This window comes from Podarcis vaucheri, assembly GCF_965113315.1.
Source record: "Podarcis vaucheri genome assembly, chromosome: 7".
NCBI classification, from domain to species: Eukaryota; Metazoa; Chordata; class Lepidosauria; order Squamata; family Lacertidae; genus Podarcis; species Podarcis vaucheri.
Window position 1 is genome coordinate 92,889,632 of NC_138765.1, and position 13,853 is coordinate 92,903,484.

General features: G+C 49.7%; 1 protein-coding gene across 6 annotated transcripts; it reads right to left on the reverse strand.

Moving 5' to 3' along the window:
* Positions 1 to 1,315: 1,315 nt before the first annotated feature.
* On the reverse strand, positions 1,316 to 12,728 carry LOC309536180 (uncharacterized protein C2orf42). 6 transcript variants are annotated; one of them, XM_082230139.1, is made up of 9 exons: positions 12,660 to 12,728; positions 8,299 to 9,133; positions 7,892 to 8,002; positions 7,331 to 7,432; positions 6,337 to 6,441; positions 5,082 to 5,189; positions 3,672 to 3,772; positions 2,118 to 2,280; positions 1,316 to 1,936 (listed from the first exon to the last, which is right to left on the reverse strand). In XM_082230139.1, exons 2-9 carry the CDS (start codon positions 9,119 to 9,121, stop codon positions 1,728 to 1,730), a joined length of 1,722 nt encoding a protein of 573 aa, XP_082086265.1. In that variant the 5' UTR covers positions 9,122 to 9,133; positions 12,660 to 12,728; the 3' UTR covers positions 1,316 to 1,727. The 6 variants fall into 6 exon arrangements, with proteins under 6 accessions (XP_082086265.1, XP_082086261.1, XP_082086262.1 ...); XM_082230135.1 differs by lacking the exon at positions 12,660 to 12,728 and adding an exon at positions 12,129 to 12,422; XM_082230136.1 differs by lacking the exon at positions 12,660 to 12,728 and adding an exon at positions 10,408 to 11,541.
* Between the last annotated feature and the right edge of the window lie 1,125 nt (positions 12,729 to 13,853).

Genomic DNA, 13,853 nt, shown 5'->3' on the forward strand with positions numbered 1-13,853 from the left:
GTCATATGTTCATTTAAATAGTGTAAATGGCAGGGTTGGAGGTGCCTGTTCAATAGCAAGTTTGAAACCATGCTCTTTTCTGTACTGTGCTGGGACAAGCAATCCTTTGTGAGGAAGTAATGAAGAAGAATTGCAGCCTTTGCTTCTCCCCGTCCTTTTATCAAAGGCAGCCTGGGATGTTGAACGTACCTCCAACTGCAGCCTTTGTGGTTCTTGCTTAGGGCAACACTGCCTCCTAACGTTGCTAAGCAGTACTTGACTTTGCTTACAGTGGACCCCAGTCCAAACAGCAGATGGCCTGTTACAAACCAAGGTCTGCTGCTGCCAGAAATAGTAGCCCCTGGGCCAAGTTCAGTGTTCGAAACTCCCATTGTTCTAGGCACATTTTGCAACAGGGAATTTCATTAGCACGAGCAATTTGAGCTCTGGGCGCAGAACTGTGCCTAACATTTCGGATTTAAACTGCAGAGTGGAAGGAGGACTTGTTTTTTGCCTCCCTACTTCCAGCTACTCTCTGAAGACAGGAGAAGAGACCCTCTTAAGAATATTAGGGGTGGGCAGGTGAAGGACCAGAACATGTGAAAAATGAACGTAATGTTTTAGCTGCAGTTCATTCCTTTTCAGCTTTGTATATAAAAAAAGAGCAGCTAGACATTCCATTGTTACACTCATAACCTAGGTTGAAGGTGCCAATTAGCTGCTAGCTTTCATATCTCAGTTTCTAACACTGGTCAAGTTCTTCCCTCTCCTCTCCCTAACATTTAATGCCATCGTGTCATCTATTTTCCTATCAATTTGCGTCACAACATTGAACGGTCTAAGATCATTTGTACTAGAGAAATGGGAAGCAGGGGACTTTCCCCGGGGCTGGTGTTGATGTCTCTGGGAAGCTGTGATTCTGCCTGATATCTTTTGAAATGCCACTGGTTGCTCACGGTGCAGTGTGTGCTTAAATCATGTCCACGCCATGAGTAAGACTTAGTGCTCTACTTTGCCTCGATCCTGCTTGGTGTCTCTGTTCAAGTGCTGAAGAATGCAGTGCTATCATCTGCAAACTCCACACCTCCTTTGTCCACAAAGAAGTCTGAATTTGGTTCCCGATGCACAGACCAGCTGATGCATTCAACCTGTGCAAAGTCAGTTCACTTGCAGGAGTTTGCAGTAATTACTGGATACAGACCCAAACAAGCCAGAAATTCCAGCCTCAGTTTTGCTTTTGTGTTTTTTGAAAGTACACTCGAGGGGTGACTCAAAGCAGGAACTGTGTGAATGGGAGAAGGTTCAAGCTTGCTGGTGAGAGACCGAACTCAAAACATTGGTTCAATTTAGTTTATTGTAGAAATATATTGCAAAATATGCCAGTAAGGGGATAGTAATTAGCCAAGGCAGCCGAGCACCTGGACACTCTGCTCCACCCTCACCTGTAATCTGTCAACTGTGCAAAATAGGGTGGCGGAAAAAAACAGCAATCACAGGTGAATCTCAGAGTAGAAGTGGAGAGTGCATGAATTAATTTTGTCCCAAGAAGCGACTGAAAATGCTGTTTGAAAGGAAAGAGGCAGAAGTTTCTAGTGCAGCTGCTTACAAAGAAGTGGGTAGTGAAGCCCCGCTGCATTCCGGCTCCTGGCGCGTTCCCCAGTCAAACGGCTAATTGATACCCGCAAAGTCTGACCAGCTACAGGGCAGGGGTTGTGCAAACCAAGCTGTGCAAGAACTGCATGATGAGTTCAAGGGAAGGTGATGGTGGCGAGAGGCATAAGCTCCAGCGTCTGTTCGAGCGAAGTGCGCTGCTCCTGGTAGTCGGTGGTGTGACCATTTCTGTAGTGGCCATATTCAAACTTAATCCTCAGTTCACCAATTTTCGACTGGGGGAGGATATCTGGAATCCACTCAATGATGAAAGGTGTCGGTTCCTTCTGATCAGGGGATGTGTTGCCTGGGAGGAAGGAAGCCAGAAAGAGGAGAGGAGCACTTTGGACCTTCTTTCCCCATTGTGTGTGAAAAAAAACAAGTTTCTCCAAGAGGAGGGTTGGATTCGCTTCCAACTCTACAAATCTGTGAGCTGGTGGGAAAAGAAGGCTCCTTTGAGGTGCAAAGGGGTCAGCTTATACACCTACCGACTTTCAGGAAGGTTTTCAACTCCAGAGGCCGGAGGACTGGCTGCTTCTCCAAGCGCCCGTAAGTATCTGGGATGCTCTCCACCTCAACTTTGGGGCACTTAAAGGGCTCATAGGTGCCATCCTGGTTCTGGATGAAGCTGCGTGTTATTTTCAGAGGCATCTGGGAAGAGGAGTTGGGAAGAAGAGATGAAAACACAGGATTTATGAACAAGCAAATGAGAGCAGCATCCCTCTGCAAGTGGCCCTTTATAAGCCCAGAGTTTGATCCTCACCCTGCAGAAACCAGGATGCCAAAGTTCTGGGAGTTGAGTCAGAACCTAAGAAAAGCCTCGCTGGAACAGGCCAGTGGCCCATCTAGTCCAACATTCTGTTCTCACAGTGGCCAACCAGATGCCTGTGGAACCCTGCAAGCAGGATTTGAGCACAAAAACTCCCCTCCTGTAGTTTCCAGCAATTGGTACAGTGGTACCCCGCAAGACGAATGCCTCGCAAGACGGAAAACCCGCAAGACGAAAGGGTTTTCTGTTTTGGAGGCGCTTCGCAAGACGAATTTCCCTATGGGCTTGCTTCGCAAGAAGAAAGCCCATAGGGAAATCTCCGGGGACCTGTTTTAAATTGCTGGCGGTCGGGAGCAAAGACTTTCGCCCACAGCTGGCCTTCAGAAGAGGTCCTGGACCTCTTCTGAAGGCCGGCGGGGGGCAAAAGTCTTTGCTCCCCCCGCCTGCCTTCCCGGGACAGTGGAGACTTCTCCGCTGCCCCGGGCGATCTTAAAATGCTGGCGGGCGGGAGCGAAGCGTTCGCTGCCGCCCGCCAGCATTTTAAAATCGCCCCGGGACAGCGGAGGCTTCGCTCCCGCCCGCCAGCATTTTAAAATCGCCCCGGGACAGCAGGGGCTTTTAAAATGCTGGCGGTCGGCAGCAAAGCCCTCCTGTCCCCGGAGCTTGCGGGGCGGGAGGTGGGAAGAAGGGCTTTTCTTCCCACCGCCAGCCTCCAGAACAGCCTTCTGAAGGCTGGCAGTGGGAAGAAAAGCCCTTGTTCCCCCCCCCAGCCTTCGGAAGAGGTCGGGGGACAGACTGTCCCCGGACCTGGTCTGAAGGCGGTTTCCCTAGGAACGCATTGATTGATTTTCAATGCATTCCTATGGGAAACCGTGCTTCGCAAGACGAAAAACTCGCAAGAAGAAAAAACTTGCAGAACGAATTAATTTCGTCTTGCGAGGCACCACTGTATTCGGCTGCATTGCTGCCTCCGACTGTGGAGGCAGAGTCGAGCCATCAGGGCTAGCAGCCACCAGGAGTCCTCCCCTCCATGAATTTCTCTAACCCTCTTCCATAATCATCACAACCAGTAGATCATAAGAGAATTATTCTAGGAAGCTCATCCTAACCCCCAAAGGCCAGTTCCCCCAACTTTTAATCCCAGGATGCAACATAAAATGCTATGCCTAGCACTGGCACTTCCTCCCCAACCCCCCCAATGAATGCCCTCCCATCTTTTCACATAACAGAGAAAAACCGTAGACAAGAGGAGCAAGGGGGGGGGGTGTCTTACCTCAAGGGTATCAAAGATCTGTTTGACTTGCAAGATGTTTGTGATGTGCCACGTATATTTGGAAAAGGTGCCCAGGGGCAAAGCATCTTTCCGGACAAAAGCTGGAAAGGAACAAGCCCGTCAAGGTGGTGTGATGGCAGCCACATTCCTCCTCCTGTGGCCAACTCCAATGGCAGAGGGAGCCAACACGGCACCCTCAAGCTGCTGCTCCCTACAATTCCCATCATTCCTGATCTTTGGCCACGCTGGCCGAGAGCGATGGAAGGTGGCGTCCAACAACGCCTGGAGGGAATCTGTTGGCTATCCCTTTCACATGGTGTTGAGAAAGGAGACGAAATGTGATCTCAAGGGAGTCACAGAAACAGATGAGTTGTAGAGTTGGAAGGGACCACAAGGGTCACAATCACTGTGGCATAAAGTTCTTCTGAGGCCACAAGGAGAGGCTGTGCAGAGAGACCTTTCAGCTCTGCAGCATGCACTCACAAGGGACTGGTCCCCTTCAGCTGCTGCTCCCACTGTCCCTGAGAGTTCATAGAATTTTAGAGGTGGAAGGAGACCTAAAGCAGGCTTCCTCAACCTCGGCCCTCCAGATGTTTTGAGACTACAGTTCCCATCATCCCTGACCGCTGGTCCTGCTAGCTAGGGATCATGGGAGTTGTAGGCCAAAAAACATCTGGAGGGCTGAGGTTGAGGAAGCCTGACCTAAAGGGTCATCTAGTCTAAGCCCCTGCAAGGCAGGAATCGCAGCTAAAGAATCCCTGACAGGTGGCCATCTGACCTCTGCTTAGAAACCTCCTGTGAAAGAGAGTCTATCAGCTTCCTAGTGAGTCAGTCTCACTGTCTTACAACTAGAAAGTTCTTCCTAATGTTTAGTCAGAATCTTGTTATTTGAATCCACTAGTTCTGGTCCTCTCCTCTGTAAAAAGGAGAGGAGCACAGCAAAAAACAACAACCACTTGGCGCCACCTTCCATGGGACAGCTCTCCACATATTTGAAGATGGCTCTCATATCACCCCTCAGCCTTGCCTTCTCCAGGCTAAACATCCCCAGCTCCCTCAACCGTTCCTCACAAGGCCTGGTTTCCAGACCCCTGACCCTCTTGGTCACCTTCCTCTGCACACCTTCCAGCCGGTCAATATCCTTCTTAAATTGCGGTGCCCAGAACTGGACACAGGACCCCAGGTGGGGTCTGACCAAGGCAGAATAAAACAGTGCTATCGCTTCTCTTGATCTACTTCTGCTGCAGCAGCCTAGAACAGTATTAGCTTCTGTTGCTGCTGCATCACACTGCTGACTCATGTTAAGCTTTCTTGTGCCTCAATACAGCCTTTCTATTACAAGTCAGCATCAATGTGCAGCTAATATCCCAAGTGGCTTCCCACAGAAAAGATGCTCTAAAGGTTGTGTACCTGTGGTCGAATTTGGCATCCGCTTCTTGATGCTTCCAACAGAAATCCTCTGCTGGAGAGCCTCAAAGAAAGCCTGGGGGATGTGGAACACCAGTGGCTCTGGTTTGCCTGGGTAAAAACATGCACAAGTGAAGAAATGCTTTTGAGAGGAGCAATATAATTATGTTTAGACATTTCAGCAAGGACCAAGGCTCAAGCTAGATCATAAAAAAGGAAGGCCGGGAGAAACCTATTGAGGTGAAAACTCTTGAAATAATTCACAAAGATAACCAGAGAGGAGGTTGGAGCTGTAGGAGTGAAAGAGAGAAAAAACTTCACAGCTATGGGATAGCTATGTAGGATTTCCTCTGGGTGAATATTTTGTGGGCAGCCAGGGAACAGATGGAGACTGATGTGTGTGAGAGAGCCCAGCCACCCCAAATTTCTGATATATGGGGCAGTTTTTATCAGTTAGTCCAATTCTCTTCTATGCTCAAACACTTACATATATATTTTATTGACTGGCTCCTAGAGTTAGCAGGCATTCTGCTTGCAACTGCCCAGGTGAAGTGATGGGAAGTCCTGGCCAAAGTGAGGTGTTCTGCTTTGTGCATAAAAACTGCATGAATGGCTGCTTGGGGGTGGACAAGCCATTTCCTTGCTGCAGTGTCGGTCCTGCGCCTGTAAAGGCTGGGAGATCAGTCAGGCTGGTTTGCACTAAGTGTGCACAATTCTTTAATGAAGCACTAGAACTGGCCGTTTTGATGTTTTTGACATCCTTCTTTGGTACTCCTGCACCCAACCACTCCCACAAGTCCTCTTTTGGGTCTGCAGTTCACAACAGCACTATGTTCAGCTGGGAACCAGGAGTGCCACTATAGACTGAGTTTGTGACTCCAGAAAGCAGTATAGGAGTACAGGAGGAGGTTCTTGATTGGCTCCAGTCAATCAACCTTGTCTAGATTTGGTTTCTGCTGCTGCCAGTTTATTTGTGCCCAGTGTGTAAATTAAACATAGTGAGAGGGCTTCTCTGCCAGTTTCATTTAGCCATAAATGCTCTCTCTCTCTCTCTCTCTCTCTCTTTCCCCCTAAGAAATTAACAGTGTCGAGTGCAACCTGACACCAATCATATCAGTCCCATCTGAGTGCTACTGGAGAATAGCCTTACGCAGACAAAAGCCACTTACACAAGACACTGCAGGGTATTCCATCCGATGATCCTCTTATAATATGAACAAGGATTCAAGGGATAAAGGTGAGGTCAAAGGAGACTTACCGTCAAACTGGTAATGCATAGCTTGGTGGATGCGTTCAGTGACGCTGGCCAACCACTCTTGGAAGGACAAGGTTACTTGTGATTCATCCAGCAGCTGACTGCAAGCTGAGGAAAAGGAAAACTCTTAACCTAAGAACATCAGGCCAACGGCCACCTAGTCCAGCCTCCTGGCTCACAGTGGCCAAGCAGCTGCCTCTTTTGGGAAACCTGCAAGCAGGACCTGAACCACAGCTGTCAACTTTTCCCTTTTCTTGCGAGGAATGCTATTCAGAATAAGGGAATTTCCCTTAAAAAGGGGGAAATGTTGACAGCTATGACCTGAACACAACAGCACTCTCCCCTCCAATTGGAGAACAGCCTCTACTAAAGGCCTCGTAAAGAAGCACAAATTCAGGAACAAAGGGAGAAAAAAACTAAGAGGAAGGTACGTTTGGCAAATCCTCACTGCAATCAACTCCCACCCGGAAATCTATGTCCCCACTGTGGAAGGATGCGCGGATCCAGAATTGGCCTCCACAGCCATTTACAGACACACCCCTAAGACTGCGTTCATGGAAGACAATCTTACTCGGTCACAAGTACTCACCAAGAGACAATCTAAAAATATGTGAATGACACAAAAGGAAAAAGGGTTGGAGAGGAGAAAGAAAACAAGCAAACATAGGCACTCAACTATTAATGTTACAAAGTTCTTATAATGACCAACTTTCACTTTAGGATGCTCAGAATTTTAAGAGAGACAAGGTCAGTGCTGAGGTTTCACGTCTTTAATTTCTTATATTAATTTCTTTCCTCATGGAGAGGGAAGGGAGTGTGATACAGTTCCCCAGACATGCATATAAGGCAGGAAGACCGAAAAGCTGAAGGAACTAAAGAAGACAGCTGGAAAATAGAGTGTAGGCTGAGCAAAACTGGCCTTTTGTGGAAAACCCTCTCAGTCCATTTCTGCTTTGCGTTCCTTGCAGCTTGCCGAGCCGGCAGAAAGAAAACTCACCTTGCCTTTTCAGTGAAGCAACTGTTGGCTTTTTCAATCCACTTTTGCGCAGGTTTGTGTTTGCCACGTCTTGAGACAAGAGGGGGCTACTTGCTTGTGTGCCTTAAAAGTAAAAGTTGAAACAGCTTTAGAATGAGTAGCACTGGGAAAGCGAAGATGGTGCCTGCCAGATGTTGCTGAACTACAACTCCCATCATTCCCAGCTGGTCCAGTCAGGGCGATGAGAGTTGTAGTCCACAATGTCTGGAGGATATTGCATTGGTGACCCCAGAATAGGACATTTAAAATGCTTCCCATGGCTCTCTTCTAATTGTGGAAGTATGTCTCCAAGCCACACAGGACTCAATGAAGGCTATAATAATAATAATAATAATAATAATAATAATAATAATAATAATAATAATATCTTTATTGTCATTGCCCCCTCTAGCACTAGAACAAGTGCTGCTAGTAGCTATGATGATCTCTGAAAGGCAAACTCTGCACTATGGATGCAGGTAAGAGTCATCCACATCAAAATGGAACATGTAACACAAACAAGTCAAAAATTAATATTCTCACCCATTCCTTCATCTTTTTTCCTCTTTTTGGCCTTGGAGGCAGCAGCCTCTCCAGAGCTCAAAGCGGATTCAGGCTGACAGAGAAGCTGGGCTCCTACTGTTGACTTCAGACCTGGAGTTGCAGGAGAGAAGAGGTTGAAGGTTTGAGTCTTCACTCTGTGTTTCTCCTCGTAAAATGTGAGCTTAAATCCGGTGAGCTCCCTTTGCTTCTAAGCCTGCCTACAGGGAATGTCAGTGGTATTCCCAGGGTGAGCTGCAGGGGCCCAGCCCTTCCAAGGTATTTCAGTCTGCACACCCACACACCCCACATACAGGCATGGCAGGGGATTCCTTATTTCATGCACTTGGCCTGAGCTGTCTGCTGACCACATCCTTTCAGCCTCACTCATGTTCTCTGACCTTACCCACCGCTGGAATCATAGCTGAGGAAATCTGCAAACTCCTGGGCCAAGAGATCATCGCTGGCAAAGGCACAGAGGCAGGCAAAGAAGTGATTGCATTTCTGGCTTGCCTCTTCCTTAGCAGAAGCTGCCTTGCTGGACTTCAGCGACTGGCAGGAGCAGAGGAAGCGGTGCTCCGCCCTGCTCTTGTGGCCAGCCTTGTGGGAGAAGGAGATGTGGAGGTAACCCAAGCTATGCTTCTGGCTGGCTTTGCACTTCACCACTAGGATGTTCTTGGTAATCCTCTGAACTAGGGGCCCTGTGGACTCCGTGGCCAACTGCCATAAGGTTTGCTTCGTCTCAGCAGAGGCCTGCAACGAGTTCAAGACTGAGCTTTTCAGGGGCAACGGGGTGGCCTCTGCCTGGCAGTTCACAGCCAGTTTAATGTGCTGGCACTGGTTTTCCACCACCCCTTGTGCAGCCGCCTTCAAACACGATGGGACGTAGCAGCGCCCAGAGCTGAGCTGTGTGATGATGGTCCCATCTACTGTCTGGATGGTGGTCTCCGAAACTCCCAGCTCCACAAAGCACCGGTACTCTGGCCCCCTGTCCCTCTGCCGCACTGAATAGACCTGTAGATCAGAGCCAGTGTTGATTTTGACCGCGTCGACACCGGCCTGCTTCCGGGTGCCGTAGCGGAAGATGGTGCCGCAAGTCTTGTTCTTGCAGCTCAGCCCACGGGTGCCGTTGTAGGTGCCGCACCGGGGGCATTTCCTGATGCCTCTCAGGGTAGCTTTCCCCAAGTCTGATAAGAAAGCTGGGACTTTACTCCTGGCAGGGTTTGATTCCATCCTTCAGGCAGCCTGGACAAAAGGAAGGCACAAAGAAATGAGAGTTCTGATCACTTGGAATGCCTCACTCCAAGTGCATCAAGCAAAGGTGCTCTGTAGGGGCTTTCAGAGGCAAACATGATGTCAGAGATGATCTACCTGTTTGTTGTTGTTGCTAAAAAGAAGCTGCAAGGGGGTCAGTTTTGAGCAGCTGTGCAGGAAGCACAAAAAAGAACTGCTGTTAGCTATGGACAGACAGAACCATATAGACATCATAGCTCCCTGTATATTCACATCTCAGCAGCAGATACAACTACTGGGGGGGGGGCTGGTTAGCCCCCTCCACCGCAATATGAGCTAACACACTGCTTTCAGCAAAAATAATAAAATGCTTCTGAGATGTCAGGTCTCTTTTGTCCCTCAGGTGCACCTGACCTTTTCAACCTTATGAAACACACACAGCTTGGTTCATCTTGTCTTCATTTTCCCTATATGCCCTTTTAAATCCAGAGTGATAAATATGGCATTGGAAACATTGCCATTAAAGAAGCAAAGAACCCCTATTAACATCCAAACTCCGTTCAAAACACTAATCAGTTCAGACATTCATTTTCCAGGTTGCTAACCTTAGGTGACCTTTCCTGCAAGGAGGATCAGATTAAGCAGAACTGCTCCAAAACTTAGGCATCTCAGTCCAGTTCCACTTGATGGGCCACATTATTAATCAACAACAAAAAAGTGTGTATGTGGAGAGGTATCTGTACTGTGCAAATCAAAGCCTCAGTTTCCCACCTCCTAAAATGGGAGGAAGGAACAAAGTGACTTAAATAAATAAATTAGGTGCAGTGAGACTGTTGGACTCCTGACTCCCAACAACTGCATCCAGCGTGGCAGCAGGTCAAGAATGATAAGAGCTCTCCTCCAGCAACACCTGGGTGGGGCACCATGTTGGCTGTCCCTGATGCACAGCATCGAACATACCAATCCCCACTCCTGCTTCCCCCAAAGTCCAATGGAACATCATTAACCAGTGCTGTTGAGTCCAATGTCCAGCTATCCATGTTGAAAGTAATATAATCTTGTAGGTGCCTGTTTTACATGACCCCAGAACTGAGGATGGACCAAGAAGTGGTGGGATCTAGTGATGCCATGAATCATTCTCAAGATTCTGGCAAGAACTTGGACCATCAGCCCAGTGGTGTCACAATGAAGCATTTTCTGGCAAGGAACCTCTGCTGTGATGTTCCAGTGAGGTCATAAAGGGGGAAAGATGCATGCGAAATGTGCATCTTGCCACTAGCCCTTGCATTCTCAGATTGAGTGAGAGGAATCCTAGGAAGTCACAAATATTGGGACTCACTGCTGCTGCTGCTGGAAGGCAAATATTGATTTGGGGACTGCTCTCTCTCTCTCCCGATCTCTGTCAATAGTGAAGGAGGAAAGGACTGATCAGATTCTGCCTAGGTCAAGGTCCAGTGGACAGGCAGGCAGGCCCTTTTCCCACTTAGAAGCATCACCCCCCACACCCCAGGTGCACTGTCGCTTCCAGCCTACTTTTGGCTCTAAGGGATGCCTTGCATTTCAGATTATTCACGACACATCTCAAACTATAAACAAATGCAGAATTATGAAAATAAACAAAACTCTTCAATAATTAATACAAAAGGGTGAATTCAAGGAGGAGGCAATCATTTAATTATTTTCTTTATATCTCACCTTTTTTTTCTAAGGAGCTCAAGGTGGCATATATGGTTTCCCCTCTCCTCATTAATCCCCACAACAACCCTGAGAGGCAGGTTAGACTGAGAGGCAAGGACTGGTCCTAGGTCATGCCAAGTGAGCTTCCTGAGAGAGTGGGAATCTCCAAGATCCTAGTCAGTACAGAGGGCTGGATGGAAAGCCCCTAAATCTCGATCCCTAAGCCACACCAATCTTGAGCTACAGCACTGAAAAACTGCAAAATGCTCACCCTACCTGATATGAGCCACTAGGAGGTCTTAGAATGTGGCTGTAGATTTGCTGTCTCAATCCCCTCAACCCCATTTAGGATTGCTCTGCCCTGCCCCAGTATCTGCCAGGACTCATAAATATTCATTTTTTCCTCCCACCATTCCATGGTTCCAAGAAGTCCTCCTATTTCATGAACTATTCCACAGTCCATCAAGTTGTCTGTTCGCCTGCCAGCCAAGTGATCATTAAAATGAGAGAGTTCAGAGCTGGGAGAGTGGCAGTTTTTTTTTTAATCTTTTGCCCACTCTCCTCCAGGCACCAGAGAGCAGCACACACAGTTCTCCTCTTACCTATTTTATTCTCAGAACAATCTTATGAGGTGGGCTACATTGAGAGAGAACAACTGGCCAAAGTCACCCAGGCTGATGTCCTAACCTGATCACCACCAGATGTTTTGGACTACAACTCCTAGCAGTGGAAGCTTAGCCATGTGATTCTGGGGCTAATGGAAGTTGCGGAATGGTGCTCTAACCACTACCTAACAGTCTCCAATGTATTATTTGCACAGGTTCAAACCAATTCACATATTTTGTTGTGAAACTTGCAAAGGTTCCCAGCTCTTTAGCTAAGTCATCACATAGTGTTCCTTTGCAAGTAGTACTGCTGAAACAACACAACAAACCAGAAAGCAGTGATTCAGGCATTTTTAAGAACATAAGAGGAGTCTGCTGGAAGCCGCCCAGAGTGGCTGGGGCAACCCAGTCAGAATGGGCAGGGTACAAACAATAAAATCATCGTCATGGTTGTTATCATCATCAGGCCAATGGCCCATGCAGTTCAGCACCCTGCTCTCACAGTGGCCAGCCAGATGCTTGTGGGAATCTGCGGCGAGCAGGATCCGAGCCCAGGAGCAGCCCTCTTCCCTCCTGTGGTCTCCAGCAACGGGTACGCATTGTTGCCTTCCAGGGCGGCAGCAGCAGAGCAGAGCCAGCCTGGTGAATCGGGGCAGCGGCTTTCTGCCCTCTGGCCGCCGTGTGCAGCCCCCCAGCAGGCGGTGGCAGGGGCGAAGGACACTCACTTGGACAGAGACCGGGCAGGGAGGGAGGCGAGGAAGCATTCGTTCCCTTCACAAAGGGAAAGCGCTCCTCGCGCTCAGGGGCCCGTGGCCCGTGCGAGCTTCTTCAGGGAGGCAGGAGAAAGCACTCTGCCCATGTTCAGAGGCACCCTGCCTTCTCAGAAGCCAGACTGCGTTTGGAGAAGCAGAGAGAGGCGGCCCCACGGCGGGGCATCCCTCCTGCCCGCTTGGACGCGCAGCTCAGCCGGCCCGAGAAGCGGCCATCCTCCGACCCCGCGCTTGACACCTTCCGCATGGCGTCACCAGCAGCAGCTGCGCGACGTGCGGCGATGACGTCACGGGCCGGCAGCGGCCGCGCCCCCTCCTCGGTCGCATGGCAACCGCGGGCGGGAGAGGTGAGGCCTAGGCCAGAGAGTCTCCCTCCAGCCCGCCCAACGTCACTTCCTGCCGCTCCCTCCGCAGCGGGCGCGCAGCAGGACCCTTCCCCTTCCCGCCGAGGCCCCCGCCGCGTCGCCTTTTACCTGGGCTTTTTACCTCCTCAGCCTCGGGCCCCAGCCGGGCGGGCGGCCGGCGGAGGAAGTCGGCGAGCGGCCTCCGCCATGGCTCCTTACAAACGGTTCGCGGGTCCCGTCTGTAAGAGCGGCTCCCATTGGCGCAGCGGAGGCGCCGCTGGCTCGCGAAGCACGACGGGAAACGCAGTCCTGCTGCCTCCCAGGGTCGCGGAAGTCCCGCGCGGGGCTCCTCCTTATGTAAAAGGACCCGAGAGCTCGAGGGGAAAGGATGGGGGGAGGGGGATATGAGGCGGAGGCGTCAGGGCTGCGCTTTATTCCTTACAGGCGTAGCACGAAACTGCACCTACCTGGCTTTTGGGGCAGCGCTGGCTTTGCAACTAGGTCTCGCCTAGTTTACTTCATGTTCTTTCGTGTTAAGAATGCACTTGAAGCGCGGCTAGGATGCCCCCTTGCGATTCCCTCGCAGAGGTGAGCCCTTGCACGCCTTTAAAGGACGGCTCTCTCCGTTTTCTCCCTTTGAGGCTGGGTGACTAGCACCGAGGCAGGATGTCAAACAAGCTTGAGGAACCTACTTACTAAAGTGGCAATTGTTGTTTTGTCGTGTCCGACTCTTCATGACCCCCTGGGCCAGAGCACGCCAGGCCCTCCTGTCTTCCACTGCCTCCCGCAGTTTGGTCAAACTCATGCTGGTAGCTTCGAGAACACTGCCCAACCATCTCGTCCCCTGTCGTCCCCTTCTCCTTGTGCCCTCCATCTTTCCCAACATCAGGGTCTTTTCCAGGGAGTCTTCTCTTCTCATGAGGTGGCCAAAGTATTGGAGCCTCAGCTTCAGGATCTGTCCTTCCAGTGAGCACTCAGGGCTGATTTCCTTCAGAATGGATAGGTTTGATCTTCTTGCAGTCCATGGGACTCTCAAGAGTCTCCTGCAGCACCAGAATTCAAAAGCATCAATTCTTCGGCGATCAGCCTTCTTGATGGTGCAGCTCTCACTTTCATACATCACTACTGGGAAAACCATAGCTTGAACTATATGGACCTTTGTTGTAAAAAAAAAAGTGGTAATACCACTTGGCGGCAACTGCAAAGCCTCAAGAGTGAAATTTATTGAGAGGAAATGAGCAGTAGCTGCATGGGTTGCTGGAGGCAGTGAAGGCTTCTGTTCAGGATGTAGCCTTCTTTGGGTCTAGGTTCTGAAGTTTCCAGGAGGCTGCACACC